We start from the raw sequence: 24075 nt of genomic DNA on the forward strand, positions 1-24075 counted from the left end.
AAAAAAGGAGATTGAGATAAAAGAGGACCTAACAACAAAACAGCACAGGTCAGAACATAAGCATTTAAGCAAAATATTGTTTCATCACAAGATATCTCTACCTAAAAGTAGTTAACATAGTGTCTCTTTCCTTGATATCTTTGAGTATAACTTCATATACTGTAGCATCAAACATATCAAGACAATGTAAAACCATTCAAGAGAATGACAGTATTACAGGGTATTTAGAACCAACTAACAGAAAACGAACAATGGTTTCTGTATTATCTCCTTGTCTATAAAAGTTTTTGTATATATTATCACATATAATAAAATCCAGTAAGATACAACATGTTAAGACTGATGGAGACAGAAGAACAAAAGCTTGATGGGACTTCAAAACAAGATGATATTAAATCTGCACTAGTTATTATGATGTCTTGTTGTCCCCAAAATAGCTTTTCATACCATCCAACCTTCTTTGCCTCATTTCTGTTGAACTCTTCTGTCATTAGTTGTCAGTTTGCTTTCTTCATTTCTCTTTCTGCTCCATTCATTGTGGTGTCTCTGCCACTGTCTCTGGAATCTTGGTATTTTTGTCTTTTAGAATGTCCTGCAGTAGTCTCTGTAGAGTTGAATTGGTGGTTGAAAATTCACTTTGTTCCACTTTATCCTGGAAGCACCTTGTTTCTCCATTAATTTCTAGGGACAGTTGTGCAGGATATATCAATCTTGGTTGGAAGTTATTGTCTTTCAAAGCTTGAATTATTTCACCCCAAGCTCTTTGAGGTTTGATGGTTTGTGCGAAGAAGTCTGCTATAATTCTGATGGATGTTCCCTTGTAAGTGATCTGTTTCTTGTCTCTGACAGCTTTTAATATTCCATTCTTTTTTTTGTCTTTTTCATTTTTTTTTTAATATTCTGTTCTTATATTGGACTTCTGGAATTTCGATTATTATATGCTTGGGTTTAGTTCTGTTTGGGTTGTAGGTGGCTGGGATCCTGTATGCCTCATAGATCTGAGTATCTTTACCTTTTCCCATATTAGGGAAGTCCCCCTTGATTATTTCTGTGAATAGCCTTTGCAGTTCATTTGTTTGTATCCCTGCTTCTTCCTTTACATTCTTAAGTGTTAAGTTATAGATCCTCTTGTCATCTTCTTGCCTTTGTATTGTTACTGCTTGTTCACTTGTTATTTTTAAGAACTTTTCCTTTAATGCTCCCACATTACAAATCTGTCCTCCAGTTCAGATAATCTATCCATAGTTTCTTTCAAGCTGTTATGCTAGCTTTCCATAGAATTTGTAGTTTCTTGGTAATCTCTTTGAACCTGCTTAATGTATTCTACGTTTTCTTTATTTTCTCCATCAAATTTCTCCCCTTTTTTCTGTTCTCCTATTCTACCATCTGTTTTTTCTTGGGAGGTACTTAGCATTTCTTTAACTATTTTTCTTATATCTTGCTTTACTTGATTAAATATTTCACTTTTGAACTCATCTATGAGGTCCCGGAGATATCACTTTATATCTATTGGCACCGTGCCTGATAGTGCATGTTTTCTGTCCTCATGCTCTTTTGCATTTACCTTTCCTGGATCAGTGTTCTCAGAATTGGAGACCGAGGACACTTTCTTGTTCCTCCCTCTTCCCATACTTTTTGTTCCTTCCATACAAGTGTATACAGGAGACCCAGTTTCTTTCTTTGTTGGTTACAGTTTGTTTGAATTGCACCAGCTAGGTGTTCCTGAGCACTGCAGTCTACTAGGGAGATACAGACATGGGCGGCCTATGCTGGATCCACCCCTCCAGGTCAGTCAACCTGCTGAAGGCTTCACTTGCATTAGGGTGCACTGCCAGGTGCAGGGACCTTGTTTGAGCTAGCCTACTGGGTCTTAGTCCGCAGCGTCACCCAGGTCAAGTGTTCCCCACCAATCCCACTTGAAAGGGGAATATGTGACTGAAGTCATTGCAGCATCCTGTTCCAGCAAGTCTGTCTGGTCCCAAGAACGTACCCTGTTGGAGCCGTAGTGTATGGAAGGTCCCTGTTCCTCTCACTCACTGCAGGTCGATGCAGTGCTCCCCACCAGCTCTGCTCTCAATTTGGTTCACCGATTCCTGCTCTTACAGCTTTCACTTCTCTATCATTGCTGCACCAATTCAGATGCAGCAGCGGTGGTAAGAAATTCAAGCTATGCTTTCCAGAGGCGTTGGTTCCTTTGGCGACAATGAGACTTTAGCTGTTCCAGTCGTAGCACCAGGATTGTATTTCCAGTTGGTTTCTCTCAGCTTAGTTCGTTCCTGGGTCGGCAGGGTATATCTCTCCCTGCTTAGGACTCCCCACACCACACCTATCCTGGAGTCTAAGCTGGCTGTCTCAGAGAGCCTCCATAGCTGCTGTTATCTATCCACCGTGTGCTCCTGAAAGTCAAAAGATGTTCTTTTTAAATAACAGAAAGTTCTCAGTTGGTTTCAGCATAGTCCTCACTTTCCAAATTTCTTGAGCTACAGGTGGGAGTATTTTCAGGTATGGTGTTGGTAGTTACTTACAAGATCTCTGAGTTAGAGACCAAGAGAATCTGTGACTTTCAATATTATACAGTATCAACATAGTTCTGTAGATTTATATAATGCTGACTTTTGTCTGAGTTAAAGGAAAAAAATGCAATTTATTAAAATATTTTTACCTAAAGGTAAATATTATAAAGAATTTTCCTACATGATTATAAGCTCAATGAGCATTTATTTTGAGGTAAATTTAAAAGTTAAATGGAGAAAATAAAAAGATAATTGTTTAATCTACTTTGCACTTTTCAGTTTATTACAGCACCAATACTTCTGCAAGGAAATATATGCCCCTCAGTTTACAATCAAAATTTTGATTTAGATATTTTTTCACTAAATAATACAACAAGTATTTGCTCAATGTATCTTAGTATTGGTTTTCACAGCTAAGTTTGATCAACGGTTGACTTTGAAGATAATGTTCTGTTTTTATTCCTCTAAAAAGAACAAAAATATCATTCACATTATTGAGAATTTATATTTTTATGTCCTTTGATTTTATATTTCTGGTGAAAGAATAATATCCATCTTAAAGAAATATAAATTAGCTACCAATCATCATATTTTATCTGGTTAAATTATATGTGCCTTTTTATGGGTTATTTGTGGTTTTCTGTCTTAAAAGACTCGTTGTAAATTAAAATTTCAATACAAAACTATTCAGTGCAATATCTTGAAATTTGTTTTGGTCATTGTTTCTCTGAAAAGTAAGGATTTGTTGGCAAACTGAACATGTCTCTTTGTTTGGACTTCTGAATACTCTACTCTAAATTGCAAACATATCACCTGATTCCATTTCCACTGAGAAATGAAGTGGAGCACAATCAGTATGAAAGAGACACAAAATATTAGGAGTAAGTCTTGTCTATAAATTCAAAGGAATACTGAACTACTGAGAAGTCAGTGTGCCAAGATGTAGTTAAATATTCACAGATTGTGACAACAATAACCATGATAGTCATGTTATTGTCCATTTACTTAGATGTTTTTGATTAGTGTACAAGTGTTTAATTTTTTAATCTGATCTTTATGAAAAAAGGACTCATCCATTTTAAAATATTCATCTTTGACAAAGGACTTACAAACTCTGGAGCACGTCAAATTTATATAATTCCGTATAATTTTGTGGTCTAAATCAAAAGACAAGAGTTACATGAAGCTTTGTCAAAGAGTGTGTCGACTTTGTATCTAATTTACTAAATCAGTAAGGTGACCTCAGGTCTCATTAAGCTTATGCCAATTTTCCTCACGTGGCTTAATTGCATCATTTCCCTATGGTGCCTTCATTGTGCAAACTTTGAAGCCAATGTAAATTTTGGAAAACCTGATTGTAGTTGGGGAATCTTTTTAACAATAATACCTAAATCAACAATTAACAACTAAATAAAGAATATTTAGCAGTTTCTTTAGAATAATTGGTTAGAGAATAGATTTATAAAAACAAAAGGAAATATATTATGATGCAAATACAAACCAATATGAACAAAGAATCCTGGATTGAGGTAAGTACACGGAAGTCAGAGAAAAGTAAATAAACGCCAAATTTCTATGTCTTCACATGGCTATTTCTAATAAACATTGAAAGAACAGGAAGAAGAGTGAGAACAAATAGAGAAGCTCCAGTGAGAATGGAGGTCACATATGCATTATTGGAAGGGTAAAGAAAGGAAGAAATTGACTGGAGGGCACAAATAAAGAGGTAGATGCAATCTGCACTCAGTAGGATTTTTGAATAGAAGCAATTATAGGGGGAATTTAGGATCTGAAATAAAAGCTGAACTGCACACTGATAAGCCTGCATTTGAGAAAGAATGCATGCTCTCAAAACCTGAAATTAATTGTTACATATTTTACCATCCAAAGGCTCTCAGCCTGCTGGTAAACCCACAGTATTGCAAAGTTTATTCTGAATAACATTTTAGAAATCAACCTGTGGCTTTACTTTTCTGAGTCCATGGACAAAGCGCCAACAGACTATTATAAACCTTGATTTAAAGTGTTCACATACAGGGGCGGGGGATTTAGCTCAGCGGCACAAGCACCTGCCTTGCAAGCAGGCAGTCGTGAGTTCGATCCTTGGTACCGATAAAAAGGAAAAAGACAAAAAGAAAAAAAATTGTTCACATACATTCGGATTATAAGCATTTTCTTCACTTCTCACCTTCATAAATAAGCTCGCTTTTTGAAAATATCGATTTAATATTTGTGGATTAAAATCATACATTTGGATTTAGCTAGGTATGGAGCAATCAATTCATGAGATAACAGAAGAGAGGAAATACTCAGTATAAACAGATATATCAAATGCAGATGATGTAATATTCATGATAATGAACCCATTTTATATGCCGTTTATAGTGTGTATACTTTGAAGAGTCAGCCGTTTCTTGTCATAAAAGCCAAACATTAAGTTCAAGGACATCCCGCATAGAATGCTGAGTAAGCTGCAGTAATTTTAAGAGGAATGAGTGCCTCTCGTGCCAAGAGATAGCAGATTAATGAGTTGTAACATGAAAGGTAGCACCTAGAGTGACACAGGAGGAGAATATGCGTATGACTTATCCTGTGCTCCAACAACCATATATAAGCACTTCTCTTCCCATACTGACATTCAAATTCAGCATTTGGCTTTGACCAGAAAACCAGACTCACCTCCTCTGACACCATGAGCCACCTCAGCAACTATTATGGAGGCCTGTGCTATGGCTATGGAGGCTTCAATGGCCTAAGACATGGCTATGGAGGCTTTGGTGTCCAGGGCTTTGGCCACGGCTGTGGGTGCGGCAGCTTCCACAAACTGGGCTGTGGCAGTGGCTACGGAGGTTACGGGTTTGGTTCTGGCTTTGGAAACTTTGGATTTGGCTTCCGCCACCCAGTGTACTATGGAGGACACAGATTCTCCGGATTCTATTGAAATCTACTCTGGAAAACCAATATGTGAAGCCAAAAGAAGATGATTCAACCTAACTATAATAATTAAATGAATTACACTTACCTAGACCCAGAAGAGATGAAAAAGTTCTACAATCCAATCTGAACATTTATCAATTTAAAATTTATTCATAGAATTCCCTGTTCCTGTCTATATTTTCTTAAATGTAGCATTTCTTCAGCTTTCCTTACAATAAATTGTTGTAAATTTAAACAGCATGCTTGGTTTCATTTTTATCTTTCTTGTTAATGTCTTGATAAATTTGGATTTGGATGAAGTTTGAATAATATATTTGACAAGGTTTTTCAAGACTTGTACCAATACCATCCTGGCTAGCACAGAAGCTTTAAAATGTGAAATGATTCGCTAAAAATTAAAAATGGCATGAATAGTGTGATCTAGGTTGGATCCCAGCTTTAATGAACCCTGGGTACCTTCATTAGGTTCGTCATACTACTCCATATCCGCTACCCTTTACCTACTAACCAGTGCAGAATCTTGCAGGTTCTGGTCGTGTGTTTGTCTGAAGCACTAGGTTATCTTGGGAAATTGATCGTTTCTGTTAATTTTAATTCTTGAATATGCTATTATAGAATCGAGCTTGTCTGTTTCAAATTTAGCTGTAGCTATATAAATACAAGTTGCAAATAATGCCAAATGTAAACTTTATTTCAAAAAATACCATAATGCCTTTGGGAACCTAGATTTGTTTACTGAACATATGAATGGATTTTCTGAGCAGAAGAGGATTACAAAATGTGTCACCCAGTTGTGTGAGTATTGTTCTAAAAAGAATGGACCCGAGTAGCTAAAGCTGAGCATCCCTAGTGGGGGACTGCATTGTTTAGTTTGACTGAGAAAATTGAAATTTAGATAAAAATACTTTTTTTCCCTGGTTGGTTAATAGCAACCACAATCTGAAGAAACGTGGTTATATTTAAAGTGGAGTGATCAGTGTGATTATCTGAAGTCAGGATTGACAATCACAGTACAATTCAGTTGTATTATATTATTGTAGCACTGATTAGATTATTGGATTACATTTATTAAAAGATGAGATCTGGAAAACATTTACATCCAAGGAATTGCTGTCACTTTTCTATGTGAGAATGGATCATAGCATCTCCAAAACCAGAAAATGTCTGGTGCAATAGTTGGGAGAGTAACATAAATACATCTATGTGATTTGTGGTTTTATAGTTCCAATTGATTTTATAAGAATTACATCTCCAAATTAACAACTGCATGTGAATTTAGGATGCAAAATAAATCAAGGCAGGTTTTGCAGAAACAAGAGAAAGATATAAAGAATAATATGTGAAGTAGTCAAAGTTTCTTAATTAGGGCGAAGAAACATTAAACATAAAATAAACAATGTTAATCCACTGAATTCCATTATTTCAAGAAATGTTTTGTAATAGAAACCCTTTTAAAGCTAGAAAGTAAATCATATAGTGGGAATAAATATTTCTGAAAGAGAGAGATAAAAAAAATACCTGTGGGTAAAAAACTCCTGCAAAATAATGCCATAATATTAAAAACCCATCTAAAATGGAGAAAATGCTTCAGCAAGCATTTATAAGAGATCAAAAGTGCCCTAGTAATTATGCCCAGTATCACTTCTTTTCCAGTAAACCTTGGACTAAAGCAATATTCGGTCATTGCTGGATAGACGTGAAGACATGCTCTATTTCAAAACTACACTGCCCACGGTGTTGTGTAATATGTTTATGAAGAATTCTGTGTAGGGTACAGCATGTTCAAATTTCATAGACACAGAAATTTCTTTCCTATAAAAGTGATGCAAAGCACTAGAAAAGTATGTAAGCTACAGAGTCCTAAGTATAGTCAAACTAAAATTGCTGCAAAATGGCTATCACTGTCAAAGATATGGGCCAATTAGAAGTTTCTTATTGATAGAACTGGAAATTTTTTAAAAAATTGGAAAACAATTTACAAGATCTACTGTAGCTGATGTTAAAAAGTAGGAACATGATTGCATTTAGGGAATTATGTGGACCAAAAAGGAGCAATAGAAATATTTGGGATTAGGTATGCTGAGGGTTGGTGCAATAAGCTCACCCTCTTGTTTACGGGGGATCCATTCGAACTCTACCGCAAGAGGGTGCCTAAGATACCAGATAATAATAAATTCTACATATGATGAATTTCCCTCTACTTATGTAATAATAACAAAAATTCTTATACAAAAATAAGAGATTAATAGTATGATAGAATACTTTTAAGTCATACTGTAATAAAATTATGTAATTGTAGTCTTTCTTGACTCATTCACTTTATGTGCTTATCCTGAAGACAGATGGCACGTAGCTTACACAATAAGGTGAGGTGAATGGCACTGGCGTGGTGATGGAACCCTAGCTATGTAAGACTCAAGTAAGCACAACTCTCTGTTTCTATGCCAGTTGTTTTCCACCTGAGACTGCTAAATAACTAATGGGTGAGTAGAATATCAAGATGCAGAATGGCATGATTCCTGTTCTAGGTGGATAGGAACTGTTTGGAGTGAGATTTCATCATGCCCTCTCAAATGAAGCCCAATTTAAAACTTGTGAACTATTTATGGAAATTTCCATTTATAATATTGGCCTAGGGCTGTTCTCAGGTAACTCAAAAAGTGAAAGCTGAAGTGCAGATAAGGGGAGATAATTGTATACGAAATATCACCTAAGGTTACACTCAGATTTATAGTCCAGTGTAATAAAATGCGTGTTATCAGTTCCCCTAAGGTCAGGTGCTACTGAGTACATTTTTTAAAACCTCTTATAATTTATGTACATTCAGCAAATTGACCCGAGCTTTTGAGAGGCGTGATGCTTACCTTTAAATGCCTTTGAATTTATTCACCCACTCAACATTTATTCATGGTTTTGCTTCTGTTCTGTAGTCATGGCAGAAAGAAACCAAACCAGCTCTAAAATTGGACCACTTGAAAACTGCTTGTAAAACTGAAAAAACTTACTGCACTTTTAATTGTTACGATTGGACTTTAATCTTGAACAATAATACACTCTTGTCATGTCAAAGTAGTCATTTTTCAATTCTGTAAAATAAAAAGTTATAGTTATGATGATAAATATTCCAAATAATAGAAAAATTATTGCTATATTTGACATTTTTCTCTGACATTCTCTACAAGAATATACAACAGGTGAATTAATACCCACAACTTTTCAAATGATTTCTTCCCTTCATGAGGCATAAGATGGCTTTGAAAGGATATGACAAACAGAAATATTGAATTTAATCAAATTCCTGAATTTAATAAGTGAAGTTTGACAATCCAAGACAAGGTAGAAATAAAGATGTACTTAGTTTCAAACAACACTGCCAATTACTCTGTGTAATAATGTTTATGAAGAATTCTGTTTAGAGTATAGTATATTCAGACTTTGTAGACACAGAAATTTCTTCTTCTAAAAGTGTTGCAATGCATTTCAGGGACACCATGCCTAGAAAGAAATATAAGCTCAGACACTGAAAGTAACGGAAGGGCTTGTTCATGAATCAGGATTGTAACAGATAAGTGTAACATGTGGAATGAGACTAACATTAAGTGGCAAGTTTTCAACCTCATGATGTTTCAGGGTATATAAGCATGTGGGTTGCCTTGAACAGCAAAATAACTAAACTCTTGACACCAGGAGCCACTCTGGCAACTACTATGGAGGCCTGGGTTGTGACTGTGGGGACTTTGGTGGCCTAAGCTACGGCAATGGCTGTGGATGTGGCAGCTTCCATAGCCTGGTTCCGGTCATGGCTGTGTCTACAGAGGCTATGGATACAGCTCTAGGTAAGGAGGCTACAGATATGGTTGCCACCATGCATTATGCTGTAGAGTATACAGATCTCCTGGATTCCACTGCATTGCTGCCCTGATCCCAGCATTTAAAATTATAAAGAGACTTCCACTGCTAGCTTGTTTCACTGGAGAATTGAGATCACACAGTTTGCCAATTTATATCCATATCTCTGCCACAATCCTGTTATCCCCTAATTTGCTTCTAAATGAATAGATTATATGTTCAATAAAACATTCAAATTTTAAGGTAAAATATGTTTTTTATTTTGTTCATGAAACAACTATGTTTAAGTGGTGATGGACATTCTTTTCCAATCTTAGTGAGCCAAGCTATTGCCTTGATAGAAAAATCTATTTTATTTTATGCTAATATTCACATGAATACATGATATCTTTAAAGACTGAAGTAGAAGAGGATCAAGGTAATTAATAATTTGACACATATTTCTTGTTTTCTTAGATAATATTATATATAGTTCAATGGCAGAAAGCAATTATCAATTTAACATGTGTATATATTTATATCAGGTGTGCATTTTATTTAGTCAGTCCACATTTCTGAATTCAATCCAAAAATATAGTGAAACTTCCATGCAAGATTTTTTTTTTATTTTAAGAATAAGGAAATGTAATAGATCACATCACCTCAATAGGCATATTATAAAATAAACCACATCTCATAACTTCCATATTTGTACATTTTCATCCTGTTATACTCTTGTGCATATAATTTTAGTTGATGATTTTATAAAGAAGTCAGTCAACAAATTATAAGAGCAGTTAACTAATTTTGTCTTGTATGAGATTGACTTACCACCAATCAGCTGGAGTTGTACAGTTAGTTTTCTTACTTTCTTACTTAATCTCCCAGGCAGGGTATGACATTCTATTTCACCATCATTATCATCATCATATTGATGATTTGGCAATCGAATAGGCAAAATACACACAAAAACTCTATTGCAAATTCTTTTTTCACCTTAGGCTGATGACAAACACAATAACATCCAAAAATCTTTCTAATATAGCTCAATTTTAGTTAAATCACTCCCCTGATGAAAAGAGAGAAAACGTAGTTTCTTATTGATATAGTAAAAGGACATAAACAAATACCAATATTCTTCCTAAATGAATATTCTATGGGCAAGTAATGGTATAAAATTTAAAATTTTGTAACAACAAAAGCAGCTAATATGTTTAATTCAATCACACTTTAGCATCCTAAAGTGCTGAAATAGAGCAGACATTAAATGGCAGCACACATTTCACCTGACAGTGTGTGTTAAGCACAGAAGCAGAAAGAACTGAAAGATGTACATGAATCCCAATGGTAAACTGAGGCGCAGGACCAGAGTCCAGGTCTCCTGAACCCATGCGGCCCTGCACAGCTTCTTTCCTGCCGTCTCTTCTCCCTCTTTGCCATCAAGTAGAGCGTGTTAAAGATGTCTGTTCTGCTTCATAAACAGATTCAAAGTCATGAGACATGTTCTATGAAGCCAAAGTTAAAACCACCATCGAAATTGATAGATTAGGAAAAACTGTGCATAGCACTCCTAGGGAAATGTATTATCATTTCAAAAATTCTATTTTCAATTTAATAAAACATTATCTTTACAAAGAAAAATCTTTTCTAAATTATTGAAGATGTTCTCAGCCTCTATAATGGTTGATATGTTATATCAACGGCAGAAGTCCAAAAGTTTAACTAGGTAGATCAGCAGTTCTCCACACTCTAGGGTGTTGTTCGTTGTACTAACTTTCGAAACTTAGAGGTTTAACTAAGTGACTCAGCAGAGCATCAGTGCAAGATTTGGGCACAAGAGATGGTGTAAGTGATACACTCAGCATACATAGTGGAAGCCTGCTACAATACAAGGAGGAAAAATAGTTTACTCTTTCCTTGTTTGAGCTAAATAAACCGTTCTTCCTTAATTTTGGGCATTGGGTATTTTATCTGAGCACTGAGAGAAAATCAGCTAACACAGAATTTGGTGCCAGAGAAATGAGGTCATGGTTGTGACCATGCCTGAACATGTGGTTCAAGAGTCTTTGGGTAGGGACTCTGGGAAGAGTTTGAAGATATTCAAAGATGTTGCCTGAAAGAAGAGAGTTGGAATGCCTTAAATTTTTCTGTGTGGAAGGTCCCGGTCAATGGTTAGAAGATCAGAAGTCTGGTAGAAATCCTGCTGGTTAAGATCATGCTTGAGAGGTTTCTTCTTGGAAGGACTGCATTTGTTGTTGGGGGATATGAGTGATGGCTTGGCAAAAAGTTTGTGAATATTTTGTTCATCTTTGCCTAAATCTGACATTAACGGTGATACACTAATTAATCTGACAGAAGAAATTTCAAGGTAGTTGAAGGTGAAGACTGTGGCATGTCTGTTGTTGGAAACATTTAGCTAGATTTGTGTTGTGAATCAAAAGCACAGAGCCCAGCAGAATGATTTAAAATGTAGTGAGTTTGGCCAGAAAGGAATCTCCAGTAAAGATGTGAACCACAGAGATAGAGCTGAAGAGTTCTCAATTGCTGAGAAAAAATAAGGGAATATAAAAGATGGCCTGAAGACATCACAAGAAAGTGCAAGTTCACACACTTTGCCAGTCTCAAAACGGCAAAAGTAAAAGATTTTGATTTGAACACAAAGCTGCAGAGCACCATATTCCAGATGTTAGTGGTGTAGAAAATGTGTTCCACAAAATTGGATTCAAAGTGTCTAGCAATCCAGACATCAAACCCCTGTATCCAAGAGAGACTGAAGACTGGCCACTTTAACGGGTGGCTGCAGACCCAGGCATCATTCCAATGCTGTTGATTTTAGATGCTTGTATAATGCAAGAGTTGTGAGGTTAAGAAGGCTAGCACCTCACTTTCAAAAGGCCTGGGAGGCCAGGCAGCGTGCCCCCGAGAGGGCACTGTGTGAAGATGTGAGTGTGAAATCAAAGGTACACTGGAGACTCCAGAAGTTTGGAGAAGCCAGGAACATGGATCATGTAAGGAAAGCTACAAGGAGAAAGCAAAGTGGACCTGAGAAAGAAGCCATGGTCACTACAATACCCAGAGGTTTCACAGAGGTGAAATTAAGCCCTCTGGAGCTCACAATTTGCCACAGATTGCATCAGATGCTGGTCATGGAACTACAAGACTTAATCCTCCCCTGTTGCATTGTGGACTTGCTTTGATCCTGATCCATTGAATCCTTCTGATTTTTAACTTTTGGTATGAAAATGTTTAACTTATGGCATTGAAAGTGTTTAAAAACTTTTCATTTGTACAGAGGCTTGTAGCTAAGAGTTTGCCTTAGATCATGGAAGTGACTTGGGAATTGGACTCCTCAGCAATGGTGAAAGTGTTAGGACTTTGGCAACTCTTACAGATGGACCTAATGCCTTTTGCATAAAGGGTTGTGCATGAGTCTTTGGGGTTGGGACAGGGGTAGAATGTTATAGTTCTGATGTAATACAGAATTGATAGACATAATACTGATTCTTAAGGCTGATTATATCTGTGTTACAATATTCAAGTTGTGAAATGATAAGAATAAGCATCACCCAAGGAAGATTTACCTTCTATTCTAGTGAGGGAGTATTACATTTCTCTGCAGATTGGGTTGCTAAATTAACAAGGAGTTGATTATAATAGTTGATCCATTATGTCATCTTGAGCCATACAGAAGCTTAACTAAGAAACTCAGCAGTTACACATTCTGGAGTGTAGAAGACATGCCCTTCCCCTCCTAACACTCTATTCCTTGTGTAGATTTGGGAAATTTGAAAGTTTAACTAAGCAATACAGCAGGGGCCAGGATCCTCCCTTCATAAATATCCTAAGCCTGTGCAAGTGAGGTCACAGAAATGGTGTGAGTGCGGCACCCTCGATTGTAGCCTGCTTACAACATAAGGAAGGAGCAAAGGCTTGCTCTCCCCTCCCCTTTCTGCTCTTGCTACATTTGCTGCCTTCTGCCACTTTGATCAGTCGCCTCTGCCATACCCGCCCTGCCTGGAGTCAACTTGCTGTGGATGGAATCTTCCACAAACTGTGAGCTAAATAAACATTTCCTTCCTTCACTTTGGGGGCTGGGTATTTTGTCCTAGCAAAGAGGGAAAAGTAAAGAAGACAACCTACATATAAAAGATGACTTTAGGACAATAAAAGACTATAATTTCATTACCTCACATACCCTAACACAAGATAATGGATTCCTTGTCTTCGAAAGATCTTCAAAGAAGAGAATGACAAACAATTATTCATGCCTTTTGGTTCACTGCATTAAGAGAAAGAGATTCAAAAGAAATGTGTGTCTCACTTTCTAAAACTGATCAGTATCCAAAGGATACTTTCATTGTTGTATTTATTCTAACCTGGAAGAAAACAGTAAAAAAAAATGAGGTGCTTCAATTTATGCATAGATTTTATAGCCTCATTTTACAACTTGTTCCTTATCATGTATATCATATATGCATCCATGTGTGCATCAAAGTATCGTGGCATATGTCTCACTATTCTCTTTTTGGAAAATACAAAAGAAATCAAGACATATTTTACTCCGGTGCTTTAGTTTCAATCTGTAAAATTTATGACAAGTGTACACAGCTAAAGGCATCTGAACAATGATATAGATTAATAAATTAGTCCTTAGTTATTTAACACAGTCCAGCAGATCTATGAAAGCATTCATGAGATTCTTAAGCTTGTTAAGATATACGTTCTGTTGCTTGGCTCCAGAAGGACTCATTGAAAAGAGAAAACATTTTCCCAACAGTTTTCTTTTTTCAGCATAAAATTTAAAGATGGCATAAATTTTTGATAAAAGAGAGAAATGAATTCAATAGGCAATATTGAGTTAAATATCTCTTTTAAAAAACACCTGGAAAGCATTTGCACTCAGTACACTAAACACATCACACACTGTGCTGGCAGAATTAATTCCTTTTATTCATCCAAAGAAAGTGTTTCCTTCCTTTTGGATACTAATAAATATAGTTGAGAAAAAAAATTACCAAGAATATTGCTTCTGCAACAAGAAGACACAAAAATAAAACAAAAAACCTAACTTCAGCTGCACGTTTAAAGTCATATTTCAGGGTTCAAGTTTGGTCATTTGCTTAATGACAAAAGCCCAATCCATAAAGGAATATAATTGCCCCGAGAGTCCAACTTTGATTTCAATTTCTATCTTTTCACAGTGAGTTGAGGAAATCTGGAAGGTGGAATTGCTGGCCTATGATTTGCTTTGTTTTGTTTAATTTTGTCTTCCTCTCCCTGTATCTGAACTTTGGGTTTAGTGTCTGGAGATTTTCAAGAACTCTATCAAAAATAGCATATGGGGCTGGGAATTTAGTGTCATAAGTGCCTGCCTGGCAAGCACAAAGTTGTGAGTTTGAGTACCAAACAGACAAAAAAACAAAGCATGTAACTTAAAGGACAAGAAACATCTTGGTCAAAAATTTGAAAGATTAGTAAATAAGAAATGTTTTATGAAAAAAACACTAGTTGCTTATCAAAGAGCAAAAAAGTATGAATTGAAAAGTAAAATAAAAAGCTGAATATTAAAATCAAATTAGTTATATGAATGTGTGATGGGAAAAACTAATAGCAAAATACCTGGTTTGTGCTAGTACATATTGGGAATTAGTACTGAACAAAATGGGAATAAAGATTTCACAAGAAATGGAGTATTCCAAAGAATAAATGTGGTATGTGAACAGCAAGAAACCAAATCACCTGCCTTTTTTTAGAAGATACTTGGGTAGGGTCCATTCTGGAAACAAGGATGTAATAATGGTTTAAAGAGATTATTTTTGAACAGCTGTACAGACTGATATAAAAATAAGTTTATTCTTTTGGAAAGTTTCATGTAAACCAATACAAAAATTTGGAAAGTGATGTGTAAAACCAAAATAGTTTATTTTTATCATGCCTAAATATTTTTATCCATTACTTTGTATATATCAACAATGATTAGGTTTATTTATTCAAAATAATCATCTCTTTTTGAAGGAGGGTATATCTTCGACTTCTCAATCTGAGAAATAAAATCAGATTTGAATATACATATGTGTATATATATATGCATATATATTCTAAATGTGGTTATTGTTTTAAGTTAGATAAGTGTTAACATGTGCAAACCCACTGAATGATATGAAAATGAGAAAACATGAATGATGCAATATGTTAGACAATGAAGGATTTATAATTTGATAACTTGGAAGACAGTCTTTTGCTCATTAAAAATGAAAGAATGCAATGAATTCAAGGGTACTCTACACAAGAAGTGAAGCTAGAGAATTTTAATGAGCTGTGTGCCCCTCCTTCTGTGAGCAAACAGATACATGAACTGGCCCCAGTGAATTATTAACCTGGAATGATACCAAGCAATGGCTACAGGTTTTGGCAAATAGTTTAACCATGGTATATAAGCATCCCTCCAGATAAGCTGATCACACACTTGCCTAGACCAAGGAGCTAAATTCACCTCTTCTGACGCCATGTGCCACCGCAGCAGCTACTACAGAGGCCTGGGCTATGGCTATGGAGGCTTTGGTGGCCGGTGCTATGGCTATGGCTGTGGATGTGGCAGCTTATGCAGACTGGGCTGGGGCAGTGGCTATGGAGGTTATGGGTTTGGCTCTGGCTTTGGAAACTTCGGATACGGCTTCGGCCATCCGTCGTACTATGGAGGACATGGATTCTCCAAATTCTACTAAAATCCCACTCTAGTATCTCCACCTAGTTATCACAAATAGATTTGTTACAATCTTCTTCAGTCAATCGACAAAGATCACTCTTTATACCTATAAAGCATGCAAAATCTAAAAATTTCAGAGAATTCGTATTTGTAAATCTACAGTTTAAAAACTACTAGCTGTTTTATGTTCATTGTCCAATAAATAATTTAAAATGAAACAAAACATTGGGATACTGGTTCTTTTAATACAATAAATATACACTTATCTGAACTTTTACCAGTCATCATGTAGAGAAACAATACACACATGAATATGCATGCATATAAATGCATGTATTAGTGTTTGTATAAACATATATAAACAAATGGACACAGTACATGCTCCAAACATAAATGATAAGACATGCCAGTTATTTAATTTAATCAATACATGCCATATAAGTATGTTGAAATAGCACAGTTAACATCATAATTGTGTGCCTTATATTAGCACTCATTTTTATCATAATTATGACATTTTTATTTTTTCATGTTTTGACTTCATATATATTTGATACATAACATTTACATTGGTTTTGGAGATCTGGTATATAGTTATTTTATCTTGATCTTGCCAATCCCCTTCTCTCCCTCCTCCTCTGGATCCCCTTCCTCAACTCAAAAAGCTTGCTTCCCTGTTGTCTGCCATCTCCCTTATAACTTAGTCATAATTTGGGTTTCTCATATAAAAGAATCCCTGTAACATTTAACTTTCTGTGTCTGACTTACTTCATTTAACATTAGGGGCTCAAGACCCCTCCCTTTCCCACAAAGGACCTGAAATTATTTTCTTTATCGCTGAATAAAATTCCATTGTGTATTTAAAAACATTTTTACTCTATTAACAGAGAAATGAACAACTTAGTTTACAGGCTTTCTGCTTCTGAACATAACTTTAAAATTCACCTTTGGGGGTGGGGATTTAGCTCAGTGGCATAAGGTCCTGCCTTGCAAGTGCACGATCGTGAATTTGAGGCCCGTACCAAAAAAATAAAGTAGAATAAAATTCAACTTTCGGTACTCTCGTCATTGTGTGCACTGCTTTAGTGGTCCACACAGAGAAACTAGAGCTAAGCAACTCTATTTAAGGTCAGACTGTGTCATCTGACATAGGAACGCGGGATTTCACTGGAAGCATTTTCTTTGTAATTGAGTAGTGTCTCCAGGGACATTTTTTGAAGGGCTGAAACGTAGTACTCAATATAATTATTACTGAGGTTGACATTCTTAATGTGATCAAGAGTCTCATAATTTTATCACCTTTATGATTCTATTGAACTATATTTAATTTGAGAATGCTTTGAATTCATAACAAAAATTTGGGGCTTGCACAGAAAATGTGAAAATGTATTATATACTTCCCTTCATCAACATGAGTAGAAATTTAGGTTATGAATTAAAACTTCCCAAAGAGCAGTGATGATACAAATTTAGTTTTGATTCAGTGATGAATAGAAAATTAATAGTCCCTCAACAATTTCACTGACTGTGCATAAAGAAAAAAATGGATTTGGTACATATTGTTTCAATTCTTCCCTTTTTTCCAGCTCATGGAGAAATAACTTATGCATATCTTAATCATATACTTTCTTATTTAAAATACATTTAGTGTTTATTTTGTTCTTGAAGCTTCTCATTTGTATTGCATATTATTTCCACATATAGTGATGATTTTAAGCATAAAAAATACAAAATAACTAATCAGTGTCACAAACGCTGGAAAAAATTGCACAGGAAGAATGAGAAATCCTTAGCTATGTAATTTATGCATAATTTTCAGCAATTTACTGAAAATACAAAATATTCATTTTGTTAACTGATTTTTCTTCTAAAAGGGGAAATAAAAATGTAATGAATTTTTCTTAGAATAGCAAAGACAGTAACATCTAATATATTAAATGTTATTATGGTATCAGAGATCTTGTTGAAACTTGTATTTAACAATAAAATATTTCCTAAATATCCAGTAAGTTGTTCACATTATTCTATACATGACTTTTTAAAGTCAATTAGAGTCATATAATTCATTCAAAAATTATTCTTGAGCACTAACTAAATCTTAGTTTTTGTTTTGAAGTTAGATCAGTTTAATGAATAAATCCATTAGGGAAAAATATGTGTCACTGAAATAGTTCCCATAAAAATCAACAAAGCTTAGTAGCATGATGATAAGAACTAAGTTTCATGAGACCCAAATTTCAAGGTATAATCAAGGCTCAGGTGTTCTGAGGAATCTTTCTTTACCGTCTTTTTTGCAATTGTTCCTTGTACTTCAAGAATTCTCGTGTTATTTTAAATTGTACAAATCCTTTTACAATTTCACGTGCTACTAAGGCTTGAGATACGCTTTAAACAAAAAAGAACAACATTGATACCTTGGGAAATTCTACTTTTTAAAAACAGATTAATTAGAAATTACTTGAACACAAACATGGGCACAGCATGAGTCAACAGCTGACAGAGGTAAATGCAGGAAACTGATGATTCAGATCTACATGGAAGGATTGCAGTGTTGATTGGAGTAAATAGGTTTGCTCAAAACTGTTTTACCTGCCTCACACCTTCACCGACTGGAGTTGAAAAATAAGTAAGATACATTGACTAATGCTGAAAGAGTGGAGAAGACAGAATGATGGACAAAGAGGGTTTGATCCAAATTTTCTGGACCACTGTTGCCACAGCTCACTTGGAGGAAAGGAGAATTACCCAAAGCAAGAACTCTGGCAGGACTAGATGGCAATTTTTATCTCCAATAGTCTTTCCTGGGAGATTGCAGTTGTTCTAAATTGTAAAAGCAAAAACAAAACTTTCCTTGCTAGTGTGTAAAGCCAAATATAAAAATAAGCATTATCCATGGTCAGAGTTCTGAAATTCTAGAAATCAGGTGCAATTTTGTTTTTAGTATATATTACTGGTAAGTCATTTCTTTTCACTCATGCAATAAAATATATAAATCTATGATGAAATAAATAAATGTATATCTTGATTCTGACTACTCAAAATTTTCAGAATCAGAGTTATTCTCCCATTTGGATACTTGAGATTGTATTTAATTACATTTAAAAATACTTAGTGAAAGTTATATTAAATAACTAAAAAAAAATTGCACAAATGATCTAGGGCGCATGTAGTACTTGGAACATACAGTAATTCCTTCTAACAGAACTAAAGCAGTGATCTCAAAGGGAAGCTAATTAAGTAGTCAAATAAACTCAGAGACTGTTAATACGTGTTTGTCATGTAACAGCTGAAGAAGGAGTTGTTTCAGGTAAGAATAATCTTTGGAAAGACACTAAAGGAGAGGTACACATTGCATCACATTTTCTGAGCTGGAGGTATCAATTCCCCTTTAAAGACATTGTTACTCGCACTGTGTGTCTGCATTCAAAAAGCAAACTAAATTCACCTCTTCTGACACCATAAGCTACTATGGCAGCTACTATGGAGGCCTGGGCTATGGCTATGGGGACTTTGGGGGCTGGAGCTATGGCTGTGCATGTGGTGGTAGCTTGCACGGACTGAGCTGTGACACTCACTGTGGAGTTTATGCATTTGGCTCTGGATTTGGTATCTTTGTATATGGCTTCCCTCACTCACCATACACGTGGCATATACATTCTCTAAATAAATGTTTTTAAATAAATAAATTTTGTAGAAACTTCCAAACACCTGGAGGTATTTGGTCCTATACTTTGTTTTTATACCAGAACAATTCTATTTTTTCCAGCATCCATTGATTGACATTTATCAATGTTTAAATCGGGCCTAAGGATAGTTGCTATATTTCACTCTCCAGAATCCATCATATGTTATAGCCAACCAAGTTAGACAGAGATTAATATACAGTTAAAGAGGGAGTCGGCCCTTAAGAAATTCAGCATGAAAATAAAGACAGCAGTTTTGTGGCTGGAAGTCACACTAAAGAATGACAAGCCCCAAGCTGGAGATGCAGCAGCCTGGCCTGCAGGCCGTGCCCTAAAGGACAAACAGTAACCGGAGACTGTACTGTAATCAGCACCACTGGTCTAGGAAGTCCGGATAGTCATCAGTCACCCAGATGGGTGAGCAGAGCATCTGGACCCACCCTTTCCTCTGAAAAATGCGTGTTCTTCCCATGTCCCCCTGCTACATGACTCATTTCTCTACTGGATCAATATTAGTGAAGCGCTTACACTTTTAATTGTATCAGTTGATTTTAATTACACTCGTCATATTTGTGTTGTACTTTGCTGTTTAAGTTATCACTGCAAAGAGCCTGGGTGGTCATCTGCTTAGGATCCCTTCTGGAAATCCAGGAGCTAATCTTCTTCCCTTTACTTCCAATAATACTATCTTGTTTCTTCCTTTGTTGCATGACTTTATTCCTTGATGCAGGGAGTCCGTGAATTCAGCACCTCTGACATCTGACAGGTCAGCAGTTCTATTGCTCTTGCATCAACAATTCTCATTTTGATTTATTTTTCCTACCACTATTACCAACGTAGTATCTTTTAGCAGGATATTAGAGAAAACTTGTATTTTTATCTAATAGGCTGTTTATTTAATATAAAGGTTTGGCTCTTCTCAATTTTTTAAAAAAAATATTTAATGTCTATTTTTCACCTAATATGAAAAATTGCTTGGAAAGTAATGATGTTTTCAGCTACAAGGTACAATTGATGAAAATGTTTCCTGTTTACTATGTTAGACAAGCTTAAGACCATGTAAGATGTCACATTAACAACGAGTACAAGTAATTGGTTTCCATTTTCTCCATCAGTATCAGCCCTCTCAAATGTTCCAGAAATTACTAGAGAGAGTGCCGTCTTCATGTTTTGTTGTGGAATAGTGCTGCTAGTTGTGTATCTTAGTACGATTGTTCAGGTCTTTGTTCTTCCTGTGTTGGTTTTCGTGGAATGGCAGAGAATGAGAAGAATTATTTGTTTTGCGGGGAAAAGAACCTTGGGGGGCACTATCTGTTATAAAGCTTATTTCCTTGCCATCACCATGAACTAAGCGAATGAAATGTTACAGGAATCTATAGAAAACTGGGAAAATTGTGGATCTGTCTGATTTCATTATACTTTATTGTAAGTGGAGGGTAACAAAATAAAGCATCGCTAACACAAAAGAGGCTTAACTGATTCGTAAGAGCCTATTACTTAGTGAAGTTGAGGATTATAGATTTTAGATTTTTGTTTCCAAAGGGTTTTTTCCCTCACAGAAAATTCTCTAAGCGTATTTCTTTTAGGCTGTTCCACAGATTTACCACTCCTGGCCAGGTACCCTGCAAACTCAGTAATGAGCGGTAGACTGAAGCCCTGCTAGTAATGTTCTCAGTTAACTTTTGAAGTGCCCAGAAAAGCCTGTTCTTCAAGCTTGGCAGACATGTTTGAACCCACTTAAATTGAAATTTGGACCCCTAGTTCTTATTTCTGATTCTTTTGATCCTTTTGTAAACTCGCAAGAAGAAAATTATGGTGTGTACAATTTCTCATAGAAAAATTACCTTTTCATCAAGGAAGCAAAGAAAGATAGGAAGGAAGGAAGAAGGAAAAAGAAGAAAAGAAAAAAGAATTCATTCTCTAATGGCCTAGTAATTTATTCCATAGAATGACTTCCTTGTGTTTGTGAGGATGAAATGTGAAAAGCAGTAATATTTCCGGCTGATTTCAAACCCTCTCCCCTCAATACCATTTGTAACTACTGTAAGGCATTTTACTAGTAAAGTTCTCAAATATAAAGATTAGTGTGTTCTAAATTCCTTGGATAGTTACAAGGATAGTTATCTTAAACTTTAATCAAAATGCAGTATATCGATTCTTATATATTAGTATCTATGATTACTTATATGATGCATGTTTTTAATTTTCAATGTTTCATTTTTCACTCAAAAATGTAACAATACCTGAAATATTTACATTTACTCGCCAAGGAATACAATTATATATAAAGCTGATCTTAATAAGCATTCTCAAATGGTGGGTGTTTTTAAAGAACCACATCTAGATATATAACACATGATTGCTACACTTAATTTTCTCCAACCAGACACAACATTGACAAGGGATGATCTTATGTACACTGAACTTTAGACTTATATACCAGCCCTCTTGAAAGCAATTTTGATTTACTACTTTACCAGTCCAGATACTATTAAATTTGATTTGTCTCTGAATGGTGTTGCTTCTACAAACACACTGGTTAGGTTTTCAAATAACTGGAAATCAGAAACACCAAACACATTTCAAAATTCTAACCATTATTGCTTTGGGTAGAACTGAATTTCTGTTTATTTTTATTAGATAAATGAAACATTGGAACATTTCTTCTGCATGCAAATAAGGATAAACTCACCAAATAAACAACATTAAGACCTAAATTAGAAAAAGGCATAATAATACAAACATTTCTGACGAAAGCCAGTAAAGTGTGATTGAATTATGTAGAATCCATGCTTAATGTTAAAGAATAAAATGAGGATAAATTGTTCATTGAAACATATATGTAAAGACAAATTTTCTTACTTCTGTCAAAAAAGCCTTTATAATTTTTTATAACTTTTTATTGACCTAAAATCGGGCACAAGAAATTCAATGATGAAAATGAATGTACGAACTCTTTAATCAAATAAAATGTTCTATTCATGTGAAATATGAGTTTAACAAATATTTATACAGATGTTTATAAAACCCAAGCTTAAACTGCATAATTGGTTTTTAAGTCTGAATAAAAATTTCTTTTTAAATTTTTGCAAATATTTAACAAATATAACTTCTGCCTCTGAACTTCAGGGACAGCTTGAGACAATCTACCATGGCTCTAGCTCTGAACTTGGAGATTTTTAGGGTTATTATTGCTATATATTTAGTTATGCTTCTGCCATGCACCTTACGTTATACAGTATATGGCTCGATAATGACACATGATCCACACAAACACTCAGGTCAAAATATGAAGAGATACATCATGCTTTTTTTATCCCTGTATTCAATAGGTAACTGTGTATTACTTCCTTAATACAGTATATCTACTTATCTAAATATCTATGTTTGTTTATTTCTCTTTGTTTTATCATTTTCCTACTGTCATAATCATTATCTCTGGTCTGTCTGTTTGTTCTCTTCTATTCCCTTGTATTTTAATCTGCTTTCCTGAAATCAAAAAATTGCCACATTTTTATTAGACTGTTAAAAAAACATTTGCTTAAAATAACTCCTTACATCTTCTTCTGGGATTGACACATGGTGGGATCAACATGCAGCTCTCAATGTGCTGATCTGAAAATAAATCTAAGTTAATACAAATTGTAGAAGGTCAGTAGCCACGGAGTTTGTTTACCAGGAATGGTACTCAATAAATATCAACTCATTGCAAATGTGGATTTACTTAAATGATCGATAATCTTTGTCAAATATGTGCCTTTACACTAGTTCCCCCTTCACTTTGGCGAATGTGCCCCACTCCTCCTAATGAGCTGCTACTCATCTTAGGAGTGCAGTTTAAGTACCTTCTCTCGGTTGGGATGCCTTCCTCGATTGTAGCTGGGAAACTATCAGCATAATGTAAAATTCTGAGTTTCCAAATAAATAGGGAAGCCCCAATTCCATATTAGCCTCAAGGTAGTTTTTTCCTTTATGGCACTTATCACCAATAGATGTTATACCCTGCTTTGTTTACTTGTAGATTATATATCTTCCCCTGAGAAAGTAAACTTCATAGGGGCAGAGACTTGTTCACATAACAGTAGGATGTAAGGTAGTCAGCAGTAGGATGCAAGCTATGAAAAATTAAGCACTGAAAAAGTTTGTCCCTAAGCACATTTTCCAAAATGGGTCGATGGAGTTTAGGTAAATGCTCTAAATAACTTATCATTAGCAGCATTTTAAGATCACAGGATTCATGAGTATTCTGGGTAATCATCAGAAGAGATACATCATAATCTCCCTCTCTTTCCAGAATTGTACTTGCCCATTTTGTTCTCAAGTGTGTTAGTCATCTTTGGGTCAATATGACAAAATACCTGAGGAAATCAGCTTTTAAATAGAACAAATTATTTTAGTTAGATTTAGA

The 24075-nt window shown here is 35.3% G+C and overlaps 1 protein-coding gene across 1 annotated transcript; it reads left to right on the plus strand.

The window, feature by feature from the left end:
• Positions 1-5167: 5167 nt before the first annotated feature.
• Positions 5168-5674, plus strand: LOC111755997 (keratin-associated protein 19-5-like). Its single transcript, XM_063252399.1, has one exon. It carries the CDS (start codon positions 5206-5208, stop codon positions 5452-5454), a length of 249 nt encoding a protein of 82 aa, XP_063108469.1. The 5' UTR covers positions 5168-5205; the 3' UTR covers positions 5455-5674.
• The last annotated feature ends 18401 nt before the right edge of the window (positions 5675-24075 follow it).

Source organism: Cavia porcellus, unplaced genomic scaffold (genome assembly GCF_034190915.1).
Source record: "Cavia porcellus strain 051 isolate PalLab524CR breed Dunkin Hartley unplaced genomic scaffold, mCavPor4.1 scaffold_7, whole genome shotgun sequence".
Taxonomy (NCBI): Eukaryota; Metazoa; Chordata; class Mammalia; order Rodentia; family Caviidae; genus Cavia; species Cavia porcellus.